The sequence below is a fragment of the Vulpes vulpes genome, chromosome 1, assembly GCF_048418805.1.
Source record: "Vulpes vulpes isolate BD-2025 chromosome 1, VulVul3, whole genome shotgun sequence".
In the NCBI taxonomy this organism is placed as follows: Eukaryota; Metazoa; Chordata; class Mammalia; order Carnivora; family Canidae; genus Vulpes; species Vulpes vulpes.
This window is the reverse complement of record NC_132780.1, coordinates 125,689,961-125,715,883: the sequence shown is the minus strand read 5'-3', so window position 1 is coordinate 125,715,883 and position 25,923 is coordinate 125,689,961. Positions and strand designations below refer to the sequence as shown.

The 25,923-nt window shown below is 34.2% G+C and overlaps 1 protein-coding gene across 6 annotated transcripts in view; it reads left to right on the top strand.

Annotated features, from left to right (window-relative positions):
- ZNF148 (zinc finger protein 148) overlaps positions 1–25,923 on the top strand; it is a 169,538-nt gene that overhangs the window by 107,829 nt on the left and 35,786 nt on the right. For all 6 annotated transcript variants that reach the window (XM_072727989.1, XM_025990218.2, XM_072727782.1 and 3 more), the window contains one exon: positions 20,552–20,677. In XM_072727989.1, the coding sequence (XP_072584090.1) occupies positions 20,552–20,677 (126 nt within the window). The remainder of the gene's footprint in view (positions 1–20,551; positions 20,678–25,923) is intronic.

The following is a 25,923-nucleotide window of genomic DNA, read 5'->3' as shown; positions in this document are numbered from 1 at the left end:
AAGTTCAATTTTTAAAACATATAAGGTTTCTTAGATTTTTAAACTTTTTTCTTGAATCCATTTTGATAAGTTGTATTTTTCAAGGAATTCGTCCATTTCTTCTTACTGTTTAATTGAACAAAATTTTTCATAATTTAAAAAATTCTTGTATTGTCTAAGTATCTATACTGATTTTTTTCTTTCTCACTCCTGATAGTGGTAGTTTCCCCTTTTCCCGATTAGTCTGGGTAGAGGTTTATCAATTTTATTGGTCTCTTCAAAGAATCAGGTATTGGTTATTGTTGGGCATTTCAACTTTTTTTTTTTTTAAAGATTTTATTTATTTGTCCATGAGAGACACAGAGAGAGGGGCAGAGACACAGGCAGAAGGAGAAGCAGGCTCCCTCTGGGGAGCCTGATGTGAGACTCAATCCCAGGACCCTGGGATCATGTCCTGAGCCAAAGGCAGATGCTCAAACACTGAACTACCCAGGTGCCCTGTTCATTTCAGCTTTAACTCATCTTTATTTTTTTCTTATTTCCTTCCTTCTACTTACTTTGTTTTTAATTTGCTCTTCTTTTCCTACCTTTTAAAGTAGGCTAGAGGACTATTTTAGGTCATTCTTCATTGTTGATATAAGCATTTGAGCTATAAACTTCCTTTGTGATTTCATTTTGACCCATGAATTAATTCGAAGTTTTTTGCTTAGCTTGTAATGTTTCAAAGTTTTTGTCATTGATAGCTAACTGTTGTGGTCAGAGAATGTGCAGCGTATGATTTCAGTCCTTTTAAATTCATTGAGACTTGTTTTAGGACTCAATATATGCTTAGTTGGTCAATGTTTTATACTCACTTGAAAAGAGTGTGTATTTTGGAAACTATTGGGTAGGTTATTATATAAATGTCAAGTAGATCACGTTGTCCTTGATCATGTTACGGTTTTCGACACTTTTAAAGTTTTTATTTTAATTCCAACTAGTTAACTAACATACAGTTAATATTAGTTTGGGTATATAGTATAGTGATTCAACAATTCATACATCAGTAATCAAAGTAACCCTTTTAAATCCTCATCATTTATTTAACCCATTCTTCCACCGCTCTGCCTCTGGTAACTTAATAGATACAAGTAAGAGTCTGTTACTTGATTTGTCTTTCTCTCTTTTTTTCCTCTTCATTTGTTTTCTTTAATTCTGCATGAGTAAAATCAGATGGTGTTTGTCTTTCTCTGGCTGAATTATTTTGCTTAGTGTTATACTTTTTAGAATCATTCATGCTGTTGGAAATGGCAAGATTTCATTCTTTTTTTATGGCAGAATCACATTCCATTGTATATGTATACTTTTTCTTCATCCATTCATCAATCAATGAACACTTGGACTGCTTCCATTAATCAGCTATTGTAAATAATGCTGCAGCAAACATAGGGGGGCAGCATGTATCCCTTTGACTTAGTGTGTTTGTACTCTTCGGGTAAATACCCAGTAGTGAGATCGCTGGATGATAGGGTAGTTCTATTTTTAACTTTAAGGAACCTCCATACTGTTTTCCACAGTGGCTGCACCATTTTGCATTCCTACCACTAGTGCACGAGTGTTCCTTTTTCTCCACAGCCTTGCCAACACCTGTATCTTGTGTTGTTGATTTTAGCCATTGTGACCTGTGTGAGGTGATAACTCATTGTATTTTTGATTTGCATTTCCCTCATGGTAACTGATGCTGAACATGTTTTCATTTGTCTGTGGCCATCTGTATGTCTTCTTTGGAGAAATGTTTGTTCATATTTTCTGCCTATTTTTTATTTGGTTTATTTGGTTTTTGTTTGTTGAGTTTTATAAGTTATTTATATATTTTAGATTGGTCTTCAACACTTTTTTATCCTTTACTGATCTAGTTGTGTTCCATCTATTAAAGTATTTTTGTAAAATGACTCCGTTGAAACTATATATTGCATTAAGTGACATGTTTCTTGAGTTTTCTTTACTCTGTATTAGTTCCTTACTTTAAATTTTATGATCATGATACTTGAAGATTATAGACCATTTCTTTTGTAGAATGTTTCTCAGTTTGAGTTTATCTGATTTTTCCTCTTAATGGTACTTAAGTTACTATCTTTGGGATGGATATTGCAAAAAGTGATGCTGTGTTTTTTCTGCATTGCATTTCTAATAATGTGGCATGTGATTTTTATTTGCCCCATTGTGATGGTTCACTTTGATAAGTTGAGTAAAGTGGCATCTGGCAAATTTTGTCACTGTAAAGTTAATCTTATTCCTCATTACAGTTTTTAACTTGTTTATTGTATCAGAATGGGATTAGGAGTATTACTAACTTGGTGAAACTCTATTACTGTGATTATTTTAATGCTTGGCTTAAGATTTGGTCCTTTGGAGCTTCTTCAAGCTAACTTCTGTGTTCTTTTGACATGTCCCATCAATCTTTTTAGCACATCCTTACCTTCTGTCATAAGATGTTTTAGGCCCAACTTACACGTTTCCTGCTTCACCACTGGAATCAGCATTTTTTAAGGAGCCCTAGTTCATTTTAGTGGAGAATGGCTTTTAGAAGGCAAGATCTGGGTGCCTAATGTGCTGCTCATTGCTGTTGAGATACAGCTGCTTCCAGGCCTGTCAGGGAGCAAAGCCAGAGAATATATGTATTTATATAGTTATATACATTTGTATGTACATATATGTATACACACACACACACACACACACACCCTTCTACCTGTAATTATCTCTGTACCTATCTATCAGTATTCTAAAACTATGAATCACTCTGATCCCTCAAATTACAGTCCATTACCAGAGAGTACGTTTTAGTTTCTCTCTTCCATATTTTATAACTCTTCTTAGAGTGAGAAACCTGGCTTTCTTTGTCATTAATATATTTCCTTATTGATCTGATCTCCCCCACCTGCCCTGTGTAAACCATTTGTCACTCCATCTTCCTGTGTAGATGCCCTCTTCCTCTGTCAAGGTTACTGTACTCCATGGAAGTCCATACCCTCCTGCCTGCCGTGTGCTTTGACAACTTGTACTGGACCTCATCACCATATGGAGTCCTCCTTATTCACTGTGCTGGTCCACGCTCGCACTTTGTACCTTCTTCACCCCACTTAGTTTCCAACATCTTGTTCCAGGCTACCTTTCCCCTATAACATAGACCCTTATGGTGCTTGAGTTCTGGCACTTCATCCTGAGTTGTCTTCTGCGAAGAACCTCTTCACCCTGCTTACACCTTGACATCTTGCTTTGTGCAGCACATGCCCGTTTATCTTGTCCGGGATCTCATACTTAGTGATGCTTCAGCAAATGGTTTTAGGAGTGAATGGTCCATGGAGAGCAGGTGAAGAGGGAGGGACAGGAAGAGGAAGGGAAAAGATTTATCCTTTTACTTGGTTTAAACTTAATTTTGAAACTACATAGATTCATAGGAAGTTACAGAATTAGTAGAGAGGTCCCATGTACCCTTCACCTAGTTTCCTCTAGTGATTAAATTCTACATAATTATAGTATAGTCTCAAAATCAGGAAACTGACCTTGCTATAATATGTCCATGCTGTATACTTTATCACACACGTAGGTATGTGTAACCATCGTCACAGTCAGGAGACAGAATGAATCCATCATGACAAAGATCTCTGTGGTATTACCCCTTTGTGGTCACACTTATTCCACCATTTCTAATCCCTGGCTATCCTCTCCCTGATTCATTTTCCACCTCTGTCTTTGGCATTTTGAGAATGTTTTATCAGTGGACTCACGTAGTGTATGACCTTTAGAGATTTGACTTTTTTCACTTTAACAAATGCCTTTGAGTGCCATCTGAGTTCTTGTGCGTATTAGCAATTTGTTCCTATTTATTTATTTACTTATTTAGTTCCTTTTTATTATCAGAATAGTATTCCATGGTGTTGATATACCATAGTTTAATCATTCACTTACTGAAGGACATTTTATTTTTTTTTTAAATTTTTTTTTTTTAAATTTTTTTATTTATTTATGATAGTCACAGAGAGAGAGAGAGAGAGGCAGAGACACAGGCGGAGGGAGAAGCAGGCTCCATGCACCGGGAGCCCGATGTGGGATTCGATCCCGGGTCTTCAGGATCGCGCCCTGGGCCAAAGGCAGGCGCCAAACCGCTGCGCCACCCAGGGATCCCCTGAAGGACATTTTAGTTTACATATTTTGGCTATTAAAAATCTGCTATGAACATTCATTAGATTTTTGTGTGAATATAGGTATATGATAAATACCCTATCATACTCCCATCACCAGATAGATACACACTCCTAACATTTTGATATATGTACTTCTGTGCCTTTTTTTTTTTTAACTTCTGTGCTTTTTTGATATGTACACCAGACATAGGATCATGTTTTATCTACTGTTTCCATTTACCAGTATACTTTGAACTTTTCTTAACTTCTTATTCTTCTAATACTTCTTAAATGTCTGTTTCATATTCCATATGTACGGATAATTTGTAACTGAGTTCTGCTACTCCTCCTAGGTAATGATAAATTTGAGTCCATTCTGAGAATGAGTCAGTGAAAAGTTGTCTCATACCATATACCAAAGAGCAGAATTTAGGATTTGTATAACATTGCTTGATAGTAGACCACAACACAACATACACAAGAAGTCATATCACTTATTTTTACTTAGCCATTTCCCACTAATGTGGCATAATGGTGAAAGGAGGTCTTGGGATCATGAATATTTATTTTTGAATTAAAGAGGGGGCATTGATCTAGAATGATATGGTCCAGGTCCCCAAAAGTGTGAAAACTTAAGTTATCAGGCGTTTCATCCTTTTTAGATTGTGTGCCAAAGACTTGTAAAGATAAATATTGAGCGTATTAGTGATTTTCTTCTTTTATTCCTTCATTTGGAAGCCACAAAGAACTTTATTTCATATTGTTTTGTTAACTAAAAACTAAAGTTGAGTTTTGAGTTTTAACAGTTTAGGTTCTATAGCCTATGTAAACGCCCTGGTGTTTTGTGACAGTTGAAGTAAAAGTTCTTCCTGATAACTGCTGATTTTCAGAGTTTATCTTAAACTTATTATTCTGAATCAGTCACCCAAACTCAATGGCCCTACATTTTCAGCAGCAATCTCTAGGCCATTTTTTGAAGGTCTGTAGTTTACTCATTAGAACTTTGTTTTCTAATGTGTTAGAAACTTGAGTTCAAATGAAATAAAATTAATTTTTCAGTTCTTAAGTCTCATTAGCCACATTTTAGGTGCTCAATAGCCACATGTAGTTAGTGGCTTCTGTTTTGGACACAAAGATAAGGACATTTCTAACATTGCAGAAAATTTTAGTGGAAACACTGTGCTAGAAAGCTTTTTAACTCAAACTAAATTTATTTTAGAAAAGTGGAAACAGTATTTGGTTTATTCTTTTAATTCTTATATTCATTCAGTAGGAATTGAGAAATCTTAGCTCTTTATGATCTTTATTCTTCCAAGGCTTTTTTTTTTTTTTTTTTTTTGAGATTTTATTTGTTTATCCATGAGTGACACCGAGAGAGTGAGAGGCAGAGACACAGGCAGAGAGAGAAGCATGATCCATGCAGGGAGCCTGATGTGGGACTCGATCCTGGGACTCCAGAATCACGCCCTGGGCCAAAGGCAGGCGCTAAACCGCTGAGCCACCCAGGGATCCCCCTATTTTTCCAGTTTGATGGCAAGCATAATAAAGAGTAAAGACATGTTTGTGTTGACAAATTGGAGCAAGTTGTAATTCATAATGCTATATGCCACATTTGTTTTTTAGAAAACTGTTGGATTATATCATTTGAGCAAGAGGATCTTGTAAATGAGGAGCTATAAAAAAATCATGTCCTAGTCATAGAATGATATAATAAAATGTAAAGTATTTCAGGTATTTATAACTCCTGAAAAAATATACTTCATTTGTGTAGCATTTTATTTTAGTCATGAATTTCTGCTATAAAACAGCATGAACAAAACTGTAGGACTACTTTCATGCATTTCATATTTATGATTATTTTGTTTAATGGCCTAGGAAGCTCAAAATGTATTTGGCCATTGGTATAAGACCTTTGTTTTTTTTTTTTTTTTTGTTTTGTTTTGTTTTGTTTTTAGGTTTTAAATTCCTTTAAATCCTGTTATTTCAGAAGCATTGTATAGTTATTTTCCCATATGCCTCTAACTCTAGTCAATAAAAATCTAATATGCAGATGTAGCAATTTGAGTATCTGTCTTGTAATGGGTACCTTTTTCCCTCTTATTAAAAAAAGAAAGAAAGAAAAAAATAACTCTAACCCATTTCAGTGATTTTAAGATACTTTTTATTTTTGCCATATTTTTTGTACTCTGGTTGAATTCCAGAATTGGCTTACTTTTATTGGTGACAAATGCTCTTTCACAAGCACCCCGGGAGGTAACAAATCTGTTTGCCTTCATATTTATTTGCTTAGTCATTGGTAGGATATGTTTCTTCTCTTTCTAGCTAACTCCCCACTTATTATCCCCATTACATTGTATACTTTTTTTTTTTTAACATATATTACTTGTAGCCAGTTCTTAGTACCATTTTCTTTTAGAGTTCATCTGAGGGATTTAGAAGTAGTTTTGTTATGTTCGTTGGCTGTTGGGATCCTTGTCTTTTGAGGTGATTGCATTGGCTACTATTGGGGCTCTATGTTTTGAGAAGTGTTTTTATTCTTCCCATTCAAATACTTTTTACTTCAGCATACTCTTTGGATATCATTTTCATAAATAGATTCATTAATTGAGCTTATTTGAAGGGGAAGAAATGGTAATTTATGTCAAGTTTTTTTTTTTTAAATGAGATTTTATTCACAGGCTATATAGATCTTAGAAAATGCCATATTTGATAGGAATCAATATATGAGGAGAAAACATGGCATAAATAATTGTACTTCATAGTTTCTTCTAGTGTGAGTCATACTACCACTTATTTATTATTTCAGCTTACTTGATAAGCAGATCTCTTTTAAGAGGTTGTATTAGGAACTTAACTCACATTGGTATATTTTGTAGAATCCTCCCATGCTCTTAAAGTTATTTGATTTAATTTATTTTTCATTATTTATTCACAAGAGACACACAGAGAGAGGCAGAGACAGGTAGAGGGAGAAGCAGGCTCCCTGCAGGTAGTCCCATGTGGGACTCGATCCTGAGACTCCAGGATCACGCCCTGAGCCGGAGGCAGACGCTTACCCACTGAGCCACCTAGGCGTCCCTCTAGATGACTTTAATAACCTAGCCAGTTTTATAACATCTTTTAATATAGTCCTGTCTGATCTTTGATATCTAATTGATCTGGAATTATGAGACAGTGGTACTGAATGAGCATTATACTTTCTTGTTTACAACAGTAGTACCCAAATTGAAAATCATTATGGACAAGGCTATAGAGTCAGTTTTGCTAGATCAGCCTCAGAGTTATCTACTTTGGTTTTTTTCATAATAGTATGATGTAGGTTATTATAAATGATAACATAGTCATTGTAAATATTAAAATAATTTAGAACACAGAAAAGAGTAAAAATTGTTTCCAACACTTACTTTAATTCCCAAAAGATACCTACTAATTTTGATATCCTTCTGGGAATTGTTAATTTATAAGCAAACATGCAGAGTGTGTATGTATATTTATTTCTATATAATATGTTTTTAAAGTATCTTATGAAAATATGCATATATTTTGTTTTACATATATTAGGTGATGCTATTTGTATGCTTTTGAGGTTAGCTGTGTTCATTTAAAACATAAAAATTTTGTTATTGAATATAAAATTTATTTTAATGACCAGTTAATTGGTGTGCCTTATTTTAGGTAATATTGATGGATATTTATGTTACTATTAGATTTGTTTGAATGAAGTAATAATGGTGAAAGGATCATGCCTGTATACATAAGCATGTTCCTCGTGTTTATATCTATTTGTATGTATCTGCACATTTGTAACACTCTCTCTAGGTATATGTCTTCTTATTGAAATATAAAACATACAGAAACGTACAGAAATTGTAAGTGAGGAATTTTCTCAGAAGTGAACATTGTTGAGTAACCACTGCTCAGATCAAGGCATAGAACATTATTACTAGCATCTAAGAGGCTCTCCTTGTCTTCTATCTATCTTAGTCACAACCCTTTTCTGATTCTTGAAAATAACTGCTACCATAACACTTTTAGCATGGCCTGGTGGTTTTACCTGATTTTATACGTTTATAAATAGAAGTGTGCACTCTCTCGTATCTGATTTCTTTGGTTCAGATTGTGAGATGTATCCACATTGCGGCATGTAATGGGAGTTCTTATTTCTATATAAGCCTCAGTTGTGTGAATATAACAAAATTTACCTCTTCTAGTATAATAGGCATTTAGATTGTTTCAGGATGTGAGCTATTGTTAAAAATACTGATGTGAATATTCTTGGATGTGTCTTTCGGTGCATGTATATACTCATTTTTGTTGGTTATGTACTTAGGATTGAATTTGGATATTTATATGTTCAGCTTTAGTAGGTAGTGGCAAAAATTTTTCTAAGTAGTTTTGCCAATTTGTATTTATTGCCCATATTCTTGATATTTGGTATTGTCAGTCCTTTTAATATTAGCCATTTTGGTTTGGTAGTAGTATTATAGTGTGATTTCAGGTTGTGTTTCACTGAAAACTAGCAAATTTTTTTTGTTTCACGCTTACTGGCAATTTGGATAATTATTTTTTTGTAAGGCACATGTTTATCTTTTGTTCATTTTTCTATTCTTTTACAGAATTGTAGTAATTCTTTGTTTGTTGGAGATATTTATATATATCTTCGTGTATATCTCTTATCTCTCTACTCTGATTTGCCTTTTTACTCTTGATAAATAGAAGTTAATGTGAATAACATCTAATATATAAGAATTTTCCTTTTGGTTAGTGTTTGTGTATAAGAATTCTTGCCTACCTCAAAGTCACAAAGATACTTTATTTTGTTAACTTCTAGAAGCTTTAATAATCTGTTTGGAATTTATTTTTGCTGATGATGTGAGATAGGGATCAAGGTTTATTTGATGGCTTCCCCCCCCATTCACCAGTAGAGATTGTTTTCAGTTTCACTTTGCTGGCTTAATATTTTAGTTCTTAGAACAACTTAATATGTTAAGATAATGATAAAGGTGTTTTTCTTTGGTTAATACTAGGGATTTATACTAGCAATGGACTTAATTTTTTTAAGATTATAAAGTAACACATACTTGTTGAGGAAATGTAAAAATTCTAAAACTATAAAGAAGATAGTAAAAAATTGCTGTACTGTCACTACTCTAGGATAATCACTAACATATGCCTGTTAGCATTTTAGTGTTTTCTTTTTCTTTGTTTTTCTGTGTATGTATTTGTGTTTGTATAAAATTTGCTGCATATGTATTTGTGTGTTGGTATAAAATTGTAAAATATACTTACTACATAATTATATGTTACTAATCAAACCATGAGCATTTCACTATGTCATTAAAATTATCCCAAACTAAAGTTTTTTATAACTGTATAATGTCAAATAGTTGTGTTGTAATTAATATATCTCAGTCTTTATTACTGGATATTTAGACTGTTTGCACTTTTGTTTCTACTATCATAAAGAATGCTGTTATGTTATATGTAGACACTGTTGCCATGTGAGATTATTTCTTTAGTATAGATTTCTTAAGAGTCTTGATATATCCTAGTCAACTTGTAGTCCATAATAGTTGACCAGTTATTCTTCCTTGTAGTTTTTGAGATTTCCAACTTAATATCTTTATAAATGATCTAGAGTGGGAACTGGGAAATATACTTTCTAGATTTGTATATGATGTTGAGGGGAATAAAAACAAGTGGACTTGGTCTTGGATTGGCAGTGGAGAAGAAAATTAAAAGAGGTCTTTAAACAGGAGACTGAGGTAATACAGCGTATTGAAAGGCAGAGAATTTGGAAGGAGGTTCTGATGTGAAACACTGATTTAGAAAATAGGATGTCTAAGTGGAGATGTTCTGTAGAAATTGGTAACCCTTTGTGTGTATCTAAGCAGTTAGACATCTGTAATTGTATGATAATAATTAATAACCATAACTGTTTGTTTAGAACTTGAAAGTTTTCAAGGTGCTCTTGATGTAATCTCATTTGATTTTCTGTTGTGTACAAGCTGGACATTATTACTACCATGATTAAGAGATAAAGAAATGATTATGATAATTAGTGGCATCAAGAATCTGTCTACTATCTGCTGCTGTGTATTATAGTTGATACTTTACATACATAATCTCTTTTAACTTTGCAGAAATTCTGTGAGGATTATTTCCTCCATTTTATAGTTGAAAAAGTTCCAAGTGACTTAATTTTAGTTCAGGCTCACACTGCTAGTGATACTTTTTGGAATTAGGCTGTATTTCCTTTAACTCCCCACTTAGGCTTTTCTTGTTTTTCCATACTACTCCTGGAAGCCAAGTTCAGCCAGATAGTAATTGGAGAGGTAGGATTGAAAACTCAAATCTTACGGTTTACCCAAATATTGGTGATGTTTTGTTCACTTTATTATTGTTAAAATCATTTTCTTTCCCTTTCATAGTAGCCATTCTAGAACCGCTAAAATCTTTTCCATATTCTGCCAGCAAGCAAACTGTAGCTCATATTTGGAAAAGTAAAATGTTCTTGTAAAAGTTATTTTAAAATAAGTTTTAACAATTTTGATTTATTAAGAGGCTGTTATAGTAATGGAAATAACACTGGACTAAAAGATACAAGATTTTGGTTTAAGTTCTAGTGTTGATATATAATAGCTTAGGTAAGACACTTCCCTCAAGTTTTAGTTTTCTTATTGGTAACATGAGGTAATAATTAATTCACAGATCACAGCAGTCAAGATTTCAGTTGCTTGATTTTAAAGACATAAGTATAAATTTTGATTTCCCCTCTTAATTAGGGGGATTTTAGACAGGTCACTTAGCCTTCCTGGGCCTTAGTTTTCTTATTTTTAAAATGGGATGAAAATAGTGTTAACTGTGAGATGAACTGCAATAGACTGTACAGGCTAGAGAGCATGTGCTGCCCTCCCTCCTCATTGCCCTCCCTGCCACTTAGGAACCTAGGACAGCAGACAGTGCCTAGCACACAGTAAATGGTAGATGAATCTTTGTTTATCATGCTGAGGAGGAGGAACCACAAATTTAGAAGACCATGTAAATGCTAACGACTTTTTAAAACATCATTATTCAGGAATAATTGATATACAAAAGATCTATACGTATTTAATGTATACAGTATGTAAGTTTGGAATGTTAAATATTTTTGTAGTTAGAAAAGTTGAAATTTTCTTAAGTTTTTATTTTGTAATAATTTTAGATATATAAAAAGGTTGTAGAAATGGTGTAGAGTGCATATAAACCCATCACACAGCTTCCTCTCATATCAAAGCTTATTCAACCATTATTACAGTTAACAAAACCAGGAACTTATTGTTGGTAAAACTACAGACCTTATTTGAATTTCATTTGTTTATCTCCAGATGCTCTTTTTCTGTTCAAGGATTCAGTGCAAGATCCTACACTGTATTTAGTTTTTCCATCTTCTTAAATCTTCTCCATTCTGAAGCAGTTCAATCTTTCCTTGTCTTCTATAACCTTGACACTTGATACTTGATGTATTGGTCAGTTATTTTGTAAAATGTCTCTCAGTTCGAGTTTGATGTTTTCTCATGATTAGATTGAAGCTCTGCATTTTTGACAACCCCACTGAAATGATTGTTGGTACAAAATGTTGATACGTTTTATTACTGGTGATAATAATATCTTGATTATTTGATTGAGGTGGTTGATTGATTCTTTGTTGAGGTAGTATCAGTTTTTTTCACTATAAGGTCATGATTTTTTCCTTTGTAATTAAAAAATATCTTTGAGTCTGTTTAAATATCTGATATCTCGGGATTCCTGGGTGGCTCAGAGGTTTAATGCCTGCCTTCAGCCCAGGGCATGATCCTGGAGTCCTGGGATTGAGTTCTGCATCGGGCTCCCTGCATGGAGCCTGCTTCTCCTCTGCTTGTGTGTCTGCCTCTTTCTCTCTCTGTCTGTCTCTCATGAATAAATAAATAAAATCTTTAAAAAAATTATTAAAAAAATATCTGATATCTCCTTAAATTTCTACCTACTGATGTTAAGCATCCATTAGTGGACCCTGCTGGTCGTAGTTATTAATGTGGTGTTTGCCTAATTGTTACCTTGTATTTTCCTCCTTCTTGCTGTATTTGTGTTAATGGTAGCTAACCCTTCTCCCCTATTAACTTTTTTCAGTTATTTCGATTTACATCAGTATGGATATTCATTTTATTCTATGAGTTCCAATCCAGTACTGTGGTGTTTATTTTGTTGCTCAAGTTGTTCCAGCTTTGTTGGCCAAGAGCTCCTCCAGATTGGTTCTTGTGTCCTTTTGACACCTGTCCATCCTTTTTCTGACTCTTTAGTGTCTGGATGTTCCAGGGTCATCTTCTGTTTCTCCTGTTCCACCGAGCTCTGGAGTCAGTTACTTTTCCAAGGAGCCTCAGTTTCTCTCATTTGAATAATGGTGTTTAGAACCTAAATTCTGCGTGCTAGGTGTGTTAAACGTCCTTGCTCCTTGGTAATCTCAGTAGACAAAACTAGGAAATACATGTATGTCTGCTGCCTCATGCATGCAAACACATTCTATACTACTTTCTTTATGTTGGTGGAGTCCAGGTATCTGTATTAAAAGAGATTGAATGGAGAGGAGGAAGAGGGAACAAAGTATATAGTTAAGTTGTACCTAGGTCAGCAGCTCTCAAAATTTCTGGTCTTGCGACTCTTTGACTCTTAAAAATGTTTGAATGCTCCTAACAACTCTTGCTTATGTTGGTTATATATATCATTATGTATCATTTGAGAGATTAAAATTTTTATTTATTAATTTATAAATAACATCCCATTGCAAGTTAACATAGAACATCCTTTTAAAAGATTATATGGGCAAATCATTAGCCAACTGCCATCCACCAATTGCAGTATATTTTTTACCTCCTAACAAAGGCTATCTTTCTTTTTTAATTTACTGTTTTGTTGAAGCATAGTTGGCACACAGTATCATACTGTGTACCATTGTTTCAGGTGTACAGTGTAGTGATCCTTGACAGCTCTGTGTGTTAGGATGTGCTTTACACAAGCGTAGCTACCATCTGTCACCATACAATGCTGTTACAGTACCACTGACTATAATCCCTATGGTGTATCTTCTATCCCTGTTACTTATTTCATAACTGAAAGCCTGTACCTCCCACTCCCTTTACCTATTTTGCCATCCTCCTACCCCTTCTTCACTGGCAATCACCAGTTTATCTCTATTATTAATGGATCTGTTTCTGCTATTTTTGATTTATTTGTACATTTGTTTTTTAGATTCCACATAGAAGTAAAAGTATATGGTATTTTTATTTCTGTCTCTGATTTATATTACTTAGCATACTGTCCTATAGGTCTGTGCATATTGTTGCAAAAGGCACAATCTCATTCTTTTTTATGGCCGAGTAATACTCTATTATGTGTGCATGTAGCACATCTTAATCCAGTTACCTATTATTGGATGCTTAAGTTGCTTCCATATGTTGGCTATTACAAATACTGCTGCAGTAAACATAGAGGTACATATATTTTTTCAGATTAGTGTTTTTGCTTTTCTTGGGTAAATAGCCAGTAGTGGAGTTACTGGATTGTAAGGTATTTCACTTTCTAGGTTTTTGAGGAACCTCCATACTCCTATCCACAGTGGACAATTTATATTCCACCAATATTGCATGAGAGTTTTTTTCCACATCCTCACCAATACTTCCTGTTTCTTGCCTTTTTGATTCTAGCCAGTCTGACAGATGTGATATTTCATTGTGGTTTTGATTTGGATTTCCCTGATGATTAGCGAACACCTTTTTGTGTCGGTTGACCGTCTGTGTTTTCATTGGAAAAATATTTATTCAGATCCTCTGCCCACTTTTTAATTGGGTTATTTGTAGGGCTTTTTGTTTTGTTTTGTTTTTTGAGTTGAGTTGTATAAGTTCTTTATATACTTTGGTTATTAATCCCTTATCAGACATAATCCTTTGCAAATGTCTTCTCCCATTCAGTACATTACCTTTTCATTTTGTTGATGGTTTCTTTTGCTGTACAAAAGCCTTTTATTTTGATGTAATCCTAATAGTTTATTTTTGCTTTTGCCCTTGCCCAAGGGGACATATCTAGAAAAATGTTTCCTTGACCAGCTGATACCAAAGAGGTTACTGCCTATGTTTTTGTCTAGGGGTTTTATGGTATTATACCTCCTATTTAGGTCTTTAGTCTGTTTTGAATTTAATTTCATGTATGATGTAAGAAAGTGTCCAATTTTATTGTTTGCATGTAGCTGTCTAGTTTTCACAGCACTGTTTATTAAAGAGACTGATTTTTCCCCCATTGTGTGTTCTTGCCTTCTTTGTCACTAGGTCAATTAACCATATAATTGTGATTTTATTTCTGGAGTCTCTTTTCTGTTCCAGTGATCTATGTGTCTGTTTTTGTGCCAGTACTATACTGTTATAATTACTATAGCTTTGCATTATATCTTGAAATCTGGGATTGTGATGCCTCTGGCTTTGTTCTTCCTCAAGGTTGTTTTTTGATATTCGGGGTCTTTTGTGGTTCCATATACGTAGTACTGTATGTTCTAGTTCTACGAAAAATAACATACAACATTTCTAGTGGACTTTAACCTTGTTTTCTAAAACAAAAAGTTAAGAATGTATTTTGCAGTTTTATTAATATGTATATTATCTGGCTTATTGTAACATAGCTGGATTCTCATATTTGCTAATACATTTACTCTGTGGTGACAGCACATGTTAGCTTTTGGAAACTACCACTGTGTATTCATGAGAGGAGAGTGGAAAAAGCCAGTATGATTATGGAAGTATTTTTGATCTTCTGGACAACCTGGAAGGGTGTCAGGGACTTTCAGGAGTCCCTGTACCACACTTTGAGAACCATTGATAAAGATTTCCTGAAACTCTTACAAAATGAAGGTTACATACTAGAAGGATGGATTGAGAAGAAATTCCATGAGGAAGAGAAATTTAATGGAATTTGAAAGAATGGAATGTCCAGGTAGGGTGGGGATAGTCAGCACTGTATTAGGTAAGACAGCTTGATTTGAGTACTTCATCTACTTCATCTTACAGTTATGTAATTTTTAAGTTGCTAGCATAGCAACCAAAATGTAGATTTGTCATAAGAAGTATTAGAATATTTGCTGTGAACAGTGGATCCCTGAACCCTTCAAGATCAAAAGATAACTGTGGACTTTGTCAAACTCTGATAAATATAGCTCCCTTCAAAATTTTGAATGCAATCCCGGGTCAGGCAGAAGTAAGGGTTATATAGTTCATGGATCACACACAGGCCTGTTCCATCATGTGCTGCTTCCCCTCCTTGCCCTATTCTGTGACTTGGTGAGCTTGGAGTCAGAAATATTCTTATTGACCAGTTACACTTAACTCTTCTTGCCAAAACTATCTTGGAAATAGACACATGCGTGTGCGTGCACAGACACACACAGACACTCTTGGTCTTAATTTTCTCTTTTTCCGGACTCCATGAATATTCCCCCAATATTGCTGACATTATTCTTTAGACAGTATGTTTGCAGTACAGTTAATTGTGTTAAATCTTTCTTTTTACATTCAAACGCTTGTTACATTTGAGGTCACCTTGATTTTGCTTCCTGGGTATAATACTTTGAATCAGATCCCTTCTAGTAATAAATATATCCTTTTTATATGGATGTGTACTTTTACTCTCAGGAATAACTATTTCTCTAAATTTGGAGCAGTTATCTTGTCGATGTTCTCGTTACAGATTATTCTTTGTAAAAGTTTGGCCAGAAGAAGGAAATTGGGTGAGAAAATTTTGGTTCACGAGAAATGATTTTATAGGGGAAATGTAAGTGTGCTTTTGGGCAGAGAAGATGTAGCTGTGATAGAGATTATTTTAGAAAGGCAGTGAAGCAGCAGAGTTTTGGAGATAGGTAAGAATGGAGTGAGTAGCACAGAGTAGAGAGGAAATTGAAAATTGAAAGAATCATGTGGCTCCAGAAATAGGAGAGGTGGTAAGGCCAGCTACTTCTGCCAAGTGACCTAAGTCTCTTCTGTAAAGTAGATCATATAGAATCTTGAAAGCTGAGCTGGGGAGTGTATAATTGATTTCATGGGCAACAAGGAGCTATTGTAGATTCCTCACTAGGGAGGTGACAGGAAAACAGGTGTGTGTGTGTGTGTGTGTGTGTGTGTTTAAAGATTGTATTTATTTATCACAACGGAGGGAAAGAGCATGAGCAGAGGGGGTGGCAGAGGGAAAGGGAGAAGCAGAGTCCCCACTTAGCAGGGAGCTTGGCACGGAACTGGATCCCAGGACTCTGAGATCATGATCTGAGCCGAAGGCAGACAGACACTTAACCGACTGAGCCACCCATGCATCCCCAAAAAACAATTTTATATCCATTTTTTCATGGGGGAGATGATAATGCCTTAAAACAACAAGGTTGATAAAGTTAGAGTGTTGCTGGATATGGATGTAAGTTAAACTGATAATGAAGAAAAGGAAGAGTCCAATATGATCCTTCTTAACCTGGGAGTTGTGAGTAGAGGGTAGATTAAAATGTGCAACCCAAATGAAATATTTATTCATCACACACTATATCTGGCAAATTTATTATAGTATATTTCACATTTGTTATATCACTTATTAAGATTATTGAATCTGGAAGGAAGAAGTTGGAAAGGGTAGCAGGTTTGGAAGGAAAAAATAAAAGGAGTATGTATATATGATACACTTGTAGCTCTGATTAAGTCTCTTGTTTCATTCATGAAGCCTTTTGTGGTTATTTCCAATCTCATTAATTTTCCCTTTGATTCCTGCCCTTATTCCTGGTACCATTCATTTAGTTTGAGTCTAACATGTACTATCTTAAATTGCTAGATGTGGGATTTTTTTTGTTTTTGTTTTGTTTCATTTTGTTTTTGTAATGCATCAAAACTCCCCACGTACATTTTTAAGGCCTTTGAAAAAGAGACCTTATTCTATTTTGAATATATTCTCAGTATCTAGAATTATGGCCTGTACGTGTTAGAATTTTAGTAAATTTATAAAGCTTTTGTTAAATTATTTTAGACTGAGTTTAGCACATAGCAAGCACTTAGTAGCTGTTGCACGAATAAATGAGCCATTATGGGAAATACCAAAGAATATCTTACTTGCATATATCAAGATAAGATACAAGTGCTTAAAATAAATATAAAAGTAGGATAGTTTGTTTATTTTGGGGCCAGAAATGAAAAAAGTCTTTAAAGAGTCATTGTGGATTCTGGGCTTGATGTACTAGTGATCATAGGAATCAAGGGAAGGATTTTTTTTCCCTGTAGAGAGATTGCTCTCACTTCATTCTCCTGATCTTAAATATAAAGGCAATCAAAAATGAGGAAAACATCAATTTAATAGGTATATTTTAGAAGTAGCAAGCACGAACCAGCTTGGGCTGTGGCATGTAGATACACATCTGAGAAGAAGTTATACATGGGATGAGGTGGAATGGTAAAGCTTAAGTGATAAGGAAGAAACCAAAGTTTCTGTTTTTGTTTTTTTTTTTTTTTTTAATTTGACATATTTCCTAGTCTGTTGATTTTCTTGATGCTCTAATGAATGTTTCAAAAATCCAGCAAACTAGTCTTTTCAGATATCACATATCTGTAGATGCTGCTTTGATTAATTACACTTTGGTTTATTTTAAGTGAAAAATAACACTGAGAACTTGATTTTCTAGTAAAGATAGTTCTCAAAGGAATGAATAGACAACATCGATGAATTATGGTCTCTTTTATTATGCTTAAGAAGTTTTTATGTTTTGGGGTGCCTGAGTGGCTCAGTGGGTTTAAGCATCTGATTCTTGATCTCAGTTCAGGTCTGGATCTCAGGATCATGAGTTCAAGCCCCATGCTGGGCTCCGTGCTTGCTGTGGAGCCTACTTTAAAAAAGAGTTTTCATGTCTTTATAAAAACATGTGGTTATGGTTGTCTTCTTAAGGCCAAAGAAGACTTAGGTTTTCTCAGACTTTTTGTGACTCATTCTTTCCAGCTGACTTACTATTATCATCATACCTATCCATCTCTTTATGTTTGGAGCTACCTCCATCTTTTCTAAGCACCTTAGGCTGGATGTGTATACCTTAGTGTGTGGTTATGTTATATGTAGAAGAGATTAATTTATTCCATTTATGGGTAATAAGCCTGTTAGTACATTCTGAAAATGTAACTTCCTGTGTGCCTGACCTTCACAGTGTTTCGATCCATTGATACTTCTAGGTTTGAGGCTGTGCTTTCAAATGTTAAAAGTGTGCCTTACATTTGAAAATGCTAGTACATATACCACTTTCCATATATGTAGAGATAACTGAAAGGTTTAAATACATTGATGAATTCTTTTCACTGTTTACACATAAAGGCTCTTCCTTGGTTTGTGAATATCTGTTAAATGCAGAATTTATTTGAGAATTTGCTTTATACTCAGCACTTTTGCTAAAAGGAATCCCTCTATTTCTTACTGCTCCATGCCTACATTTTCTTTTTCACTTTTCTTTTTCTTTTTCTTTTTTTTTTTTTTTTTACAGTTTAGAAGCTGACAGAAATGTTGGAATTACTTTTGGTGCCCTTGCAAAATGGGGCAGAGCAGTTCAGCAGCTGCTTACATAGTCTGTAATCATCCCTCCTGTCTCACACCCAGCCTAAGTTTTGTTATTTCAGTACACATCACTTCAGAAGTAGTAACATGTCTGTATTCCAAAGCCTTGTTGGTGGTGGTGATTTTACCATTTTATTTTATGTTCCAAATAATGATACCAAAAGAAGCCATAAGAAGATCTGCTATTACTCTTCTATAACCTGGTAGAATGATTAACCTAGTAATCATTTATATCCTGTTTTTGTACCAGGGTTCTTTTTGATTTGTGATTCTTATACTGCCTACACCTCAGGAATTTATGAAAGCTTCTGATTCATTATTTTGTCATCCTGAAATCCTTGCCTTATGTCGCATTTTCCTCCTGAATCCTTTTTACACAGCTGTCTTCCTTCCACCTTTACACTGTGAATCTGTAAGATATTTATAATCTTTTGCACCATCCTTTAGTGTATGTTTTGGAAAATGTAGCCACTGGTACATGGTACTTCCTGGATTGTTATTAAGAAGTTATTTATTTATTCTAACTTATAAAGAACAGAGGTTTGTTTCTCACGGTTTCAGAGGCTGGAAGTCTAGAATCAGAATGCCAGCATGGTGGAGTGAGAGCCCTCTTCCAGGTTGCAGACTTCTCATTGCAACCTCACATGGTGGAAAGGTCAAGGATGTTTATTTAATATGTTTCAGAGCCTGTTAACTTGAAAAGTTTTTTTTTTTTTTTTTTTTTTTTAAGATTTTATTTATTTACTCATGAGAGACACAGAGAGAGAGAGGCAGAGACACAGGCAGAGGGAGAAGCAGGCTCCATGCACTGAGCCCGATGCGGGACTCGATCCCAGGACCCCGGGGTCACACTGAGCTGAAGGCAGGCACTAAACCACTAAGTCCCCCGGGCAACCTGACTTGAAAGGTTTTTAGTTTTAAGGTTCTTGTGTTTCATTTCAAGGATAGATGCAAAATGTAGTATTAAACAGCAGATGACTACGATCAGTTGTGATGAGAATTGGCACTACCATTACTGACCTAAGAGTCTTGGTGCATTTTTGTTTTTTTCTTTTTGTTTTAGGACAAGCATCTTTCTTATCTGTGAAAACGGAGATCTGAAGATAGGATAGCATCTTGTGGCATTTATTTGTTGTGTATTTAGTATTGTCTTGAACATAGCAGTGACCTTAAGCCATATGCATAAACATCTTCATTCGGTGATGGTTTGATGTATAGGCCAGGAAAGTACAGGCTAAAGCTAAGATACTCTGAGTGTTGAGTTTAAAGATAATTAAATTTTCATTGTTTGTCTTACTTTTCTTTTGATGTGATTACCTTTCAGAATTTTGTGTTGTTTTCATGATATTTTATAAATTGAGAGAAAGCCTACTGTGAAGTCTGAATACCCCTCTGTTGCCCAGTATTTTACTGATTTTTGGAGTATAAGCTTCTTTTTGTGCTTCTAAAACTTCAGCATCAGTTTCCTTAGATGTGGCAGTGAAATTGATCTTACTTTGTCCTGGCTTCTCCTTTATTCTTTGGTTTTAAAATCTTTTCCCAGGATATCTAATCTTCTTTTCCTGATAGATTTTTGTAAAATCTTAGTCTATTCCTTAGTTTATGTACTCTTGATTCTTATTTTCCTAGTTCTTATTAATGAACTCTTCAACACTATTGCACTCACATACATAGATAATCATTTTGGAAACACCTATATGTAGGCTTAGCAAAGGATTAAACATGCAATGGCTTTGTCACAATGGACTTTTTGTTTATTTCTAAAATTGGCTTCTTTTTTTTAACAGATAAGTGTAAAGCAGGAAATTACTTTTACTGATGTATCTGAGCAACTGATGAGAGACAAAAAACAAATCAGAGAGCCAGTAGACTTACAGAAAAAGAAGAAACGGAAACAACGTTCTCCTGCAAAAGTAAGAGAATATATTAAGACGGTAGTCCCTAACCTACTAATTCCAAACTACTACTGGTTAATATTAAGGGCAGGAACCTGACTGGACCATAAGGCAAACAAAAATCTCACGTGGCTTAGTAAAGTTGGAATGTTGTATCAGAATCACCAGGAGGATTGGGGTGCGTGTTTGCATGGACGTGGTGGGCCATTGGTTTTAATTTTTCCACTTTTTTTCACCCATCTTTTTTCTAAAAACAAACTTTTCTTTTTCCACGTCTCTCTTTTCTGACCTTGCATCACATTCATATTAGTTTTACTTATTTTAATATTAGGATTTCAGGAAGATTCAGAGCACCAGTTATTCATCAGGGAAAGGTTGGGATACCTGTACTAGAATGTAAGCTCCATGAGGGCAGGGACTTCATTTTATTCACAGTTGTATCCCAAGAGCCTATAGACTCTTAATAAATACTTGATGGGTAAGTGAATAGATTAATAAATAAGTGACCTAGTAAATACTAGTAGTAACTGTTTGCTTTTTTTCCTCTTCAGTATAGTTAATAGTTGGCTGTAAGTAGCATTTTGATATTCCTGGGAAATCTCTGAACCCTGAATGGTATGTTTACATCTTTATAGTTATTTTCGTCTTTCCCTCAGTAAAGTGATGAGGGATTTTTTTAAAGATGATAATATAACATGACCTTTTAATTTTGATGGCTCCCTGTTTTTGCATTTGTGATTTAGATCGTCATCATCATTTATATAACATGTCTATTTTTGGACCCAGTGATATGCTGGAGCCAGCTGGTTGGCTTGCTAGAGCTGATTGCTAAGTTTACAGGAATTTTGCAAGCAAGTGCTAAGATCATTGGTAACTTAAAATTAGCCATAGTGAGAATATTTACACCATGGATATCAGCAAACACTTCCTACCACCTGATTCCTTACTCTGTTGGTAAACATTAATAACGTACTACAGCTTTTGGGATATATATGTTATACCTGTTATAGAAAATTGAAAAATATAGAGACTAAAATAACCCATAGTCCTATTGTCTAGAAATAACTAACATAATTTTTCTGCCATATTCCTTTTCTGTATTCAAATTTGTGTATATAGATTGATTGAATGTTGTGATCTTTTTTAAGTGTGTAAGAGATTTTTACATTTAAAGTTATTAATGGTCGGTGAAGATTTTTTAGCTGCACAATGTATTATTTTTTGATATATCACATATTCAGTGATTGCTCTCTGTTGGAAGTTGTCTTCTCTTTGCCTTCATTTTAAATAATGCTGCACTTAAAATATTTATGTATAGATCTTCATATGCTACTGAATCAATCAGAGGGCATGTCTTTCTGTACTTTCAAGTGTGAGACTTCATTTTTTGTGGCTTAAGATGCACATTTCATTATAGTTTAAATTTTAATTTTTTTAGTTACTGTCCATACTAAACTTTTTTTCTTCCTTAATTATTTTATATTTTATATTTTGTGTTTGTAAAATCCCTCCCTAGCTTTCTCCTTCCCTTTGTTTCTTTGGGGTTAACTTTTTTCTCAGTGACTTATATATTTTTGTTTTTTTACAGTAACGAATAAATCAAGTTCTTCATATATAGAACAATACAAGGTTTTGAGGAAAAAATAATTTATAAAATTACGATAGTAATTATGTTATTTTGGGTTTGCTGCCAATCTGTGGGGAATAAAGTCTTTAAAAAAACAATATTTGGAAAATTTTGCAGTTTTCTTGATATCACCATTTTTTTTTTCTGGTGCTATTCTTGAGTGTAATGTATCCTAAAATTCTTTTTTTGTATCCTAAAATTCTTTTTTTTTTTTTTTTTTTTTTTTTGGTATCCTAAAATTCTGACTAAAACTCAGATTATTATCTTCTACTAGGGTGTTACTTGGAATCTTTAGTTGGTGATATGTTCTAGGTGTTTCTAAATATAGATCAGATTTTTAGAGGTCTTAAGCTATTTTACTTGTCTAATTTGTAGATAAACTCAATGTATTAGAATATTTCTAATGGTATTATGTAAGTATATATCTATATAATTGCTAGATGAAAGATTTGGCCTATTTAAAGTATATATAAGAAAATGTTTTGCAGAGGTCTCTTTGGAGAATTCTTAGGAGAGTGAAATAACTAGGAATAAAATGGAAGATGAGGTTGTGAGAATAACAGAAACAATTATTTTTAAATTGTCATGACACGTTACATGTAACAGAATGGTTGTGGATGGTTTTTAACATTGGTCTACAATCTTCGGATGAATAGTTTTTGTGTCTGAAGTCTTAGAATTTGAGGCAGAACCAGTGAGTTTATATTTTCTCAAGCATGTTTTGAAGAATTTACACTTGATATTTTTCATTAAAGTAACAGGTTTCTGCTTTTTGTAAGAAGAGAAAGAAAAGCTTATCTCACATTTATAAATCAGTGTGTTGCTTGTTTTAAATTTCTTAAAAACATTTTTAAGTTTCACTAAGAATTACAATTTATTATGCTTAGAGGACTCTACTCTCCCCCATAACCTTTCCCACATCTTGAATTTGGCCATTATGAATATTTTGAGTGTGTGCCATCATTGTGTCCTATTAGATTGGGGGTCTGTGTAGGAAATATAACTAATGTGATAGACTTCTGGTTAAAATATTAGAGCTTACGCATCCATGTAACTCCTTTCAGGATCAGCTCTGTAGTAAAGTTCTGTGATGTTAAGTCATCTTTAGCTGCCATGGATTTTAAGCAATAATTACTTTCTAAGCCTCTATAATATGGCAAAGGTAAATTTGGTATTTGAAAATTGCCAGAATACATTTGGCAGCATGCCTGAAGAAGAAGAGAGTTGTGAAGCTAGGGAATATTAGCTAGGTCAAATTATTTGGTACTATGGATTAAGCTAACATGAAAGTAATTTTCTGCATAATAAATCTTATCCCTTTTAAATGTCAAATTTAATTTAATTTTAACTTTGTTGGGGATCTTTAGTGTGTTCTTTTTAAATATAGTGCATTTGAACTCTAATGCCTAGTCTGATATCTGTTATGTGTAAACGTTTAAAAAAAATCATATGTATTATAATGACGCCCTTTGGAAGGACTGAGATATTAGGACTTTTCCCCCCTTACCTTGAAAACTCCTGGCTGGTAGACTTTAAGTGTTTTCTTGACGCTTAATTGCTTCTTCGTTGTCTCATTCCTTAATGACATGCTATTCTTTTTTACATTACTGTACCTAGTTCCATTGCCCCTTTGAGTTCTCGTTTTGTTGTGAATTAGTGCTGTGGAGAACTAAAGTTATCAGAAATGTGTGAAAAGTCTTAGTAAACTTAATTCATTCTTCTTGCATTCATGTCAGTGGGTCTCCTCCTGGCTCTCATTAGAGTCACCTATAGAATTTTTTCAGTTACATATACTGAGGTCCTGTCCTTGAGGATGCTTATTGAGGGGGTTTCCATTTATACCTGAAAAGAGTCCAAGGCAGTTGTGATTTACGTTTACGTTTTGGAATCTCTCTCTTTCTTTTTTTAAGAGTTTATTTGAGAGAGAGTGTGTGCACACATGCACAGCAGGGGAAGGGGCATAGAGAGACAGAGGGAGCCTGATGTAGGGCTCCATCCCAGGACCCGGGGATCATGACCTGAGCCTAAGGTAACTGCTGAACTGACTGAGCTACTCAGGCACCCCGAGAATTTCAAGTCTCAATACTAGAAGTTTCTGGAATAAGAAGTAAGGAATGGCTATTACCACTTGACTTTGATACTGACTTGTTAGGTGAATTAGGAAATAATGTTTCTCACCACAGAAGGTTTCTGTGAGAATTATTGAGTCAACATCAAGAACTTTAAGAATCCTTTTTAGAAAGATATAACGATATTATCTTAATCCAGTATTGTATACGTTGTATGGATCTTTTCAAATGTCTTAGTAATTGAATGAGATCGAGCAGAGTACTTTTAATTCCTTGTTTCTTATTCTGAAATGTATCTCCTTTTTCATTCCCTCAGCAGTTTGGGTGCCTATTATGTGCAGAATTTCTTATCAGGTGCGAAGAAAGGAGCTGTAGTTTGTTTAACCCTTTACCCGGTCTGAGTAGGAATTGATTATTCAGAGTTCTGCTGAACTCAGGAGTGACCAAAGTATTCCACAAATCAAATAGATTATAAATTATATAGAGTCCTTTCTTAGCAATATATTATACACGATTAGTTCCCAGAGAAGATTTGCGATGTAGATATCAAAAAGATCTTAAATTGAACTATATAAATGAGGAAAACTTAATTAAAGGGAACAGAGAAATAGATATACCAGGCATATGTCATACTTTCTCTGTGTGTTGACTTGATTGTGGAAGAAGTAACTTTGAAGCTGAAGAACTGATTGTAAGATATGGGGAATGGAAGTACAAAACACTACTTAAGAGAAAAATGAAGAAGATAAAAGTAAAGTAGTGTATTAGTATTTTATTTCTCCGGTTTTCTTAGGGAGTTATGTATTCTGGGTAAATCACCTATAACTTGACTTTGAGAAAGTCATGTGTTGGTTTTACTAATATCTCTCATTGAGAAAGACATATTAGGATTCACAAAACTGAATCCTAACTTAAAACATTTTGATGTAAATCTTTAAAAAAAACACATCACATACTTTTTTTTGCCAAATACATAGGAAACCTAAAAGACTGTTTCCAAAACTCAGGGTTATTATGCTGAATATTAGTAGTTGTACCATGCTTACAATAGAATGACTTTTGTGTTCTGGAACTGTCAAAAGCTTGTTTAAAAATGAAGTTTGTAATGTGTAAAATCTAGTATGGAGAGACAGTGAAAATCTTCAAGAATTAAAGTGACAGTGCCAGGGTGGGATATTAGAGGTGACCAGGAGGGTCAGATGTTGTGCTGGTTATTGCTGTGGACAGTTATGGCTATGTTATTTTGTTGTATGTCTTTGGGATGGCACTGTTCTTTTATTTATTTATTTATTTATTTATTTATTTATTTATTTATTTATTTATTGTTCTTTTATTTCTAATTGGATTTGAAAAATAAAGAGATTTTTTGAAGATCTCATTCTCTACCCCCAGTTGCAGTGAGCTGACTCAGAATACATGAGAAATTTAAACTATTTCCTCTACATTGTCTTTTAGGTTTTGGTGGTTTAGATTATTTAGGTTGAAAATGTATGATAAAACCAATAATCATTACCTTAAAACATACCTTTATAATGTTAATAGTATGTAACAAAGAGAATGGAGAAAGT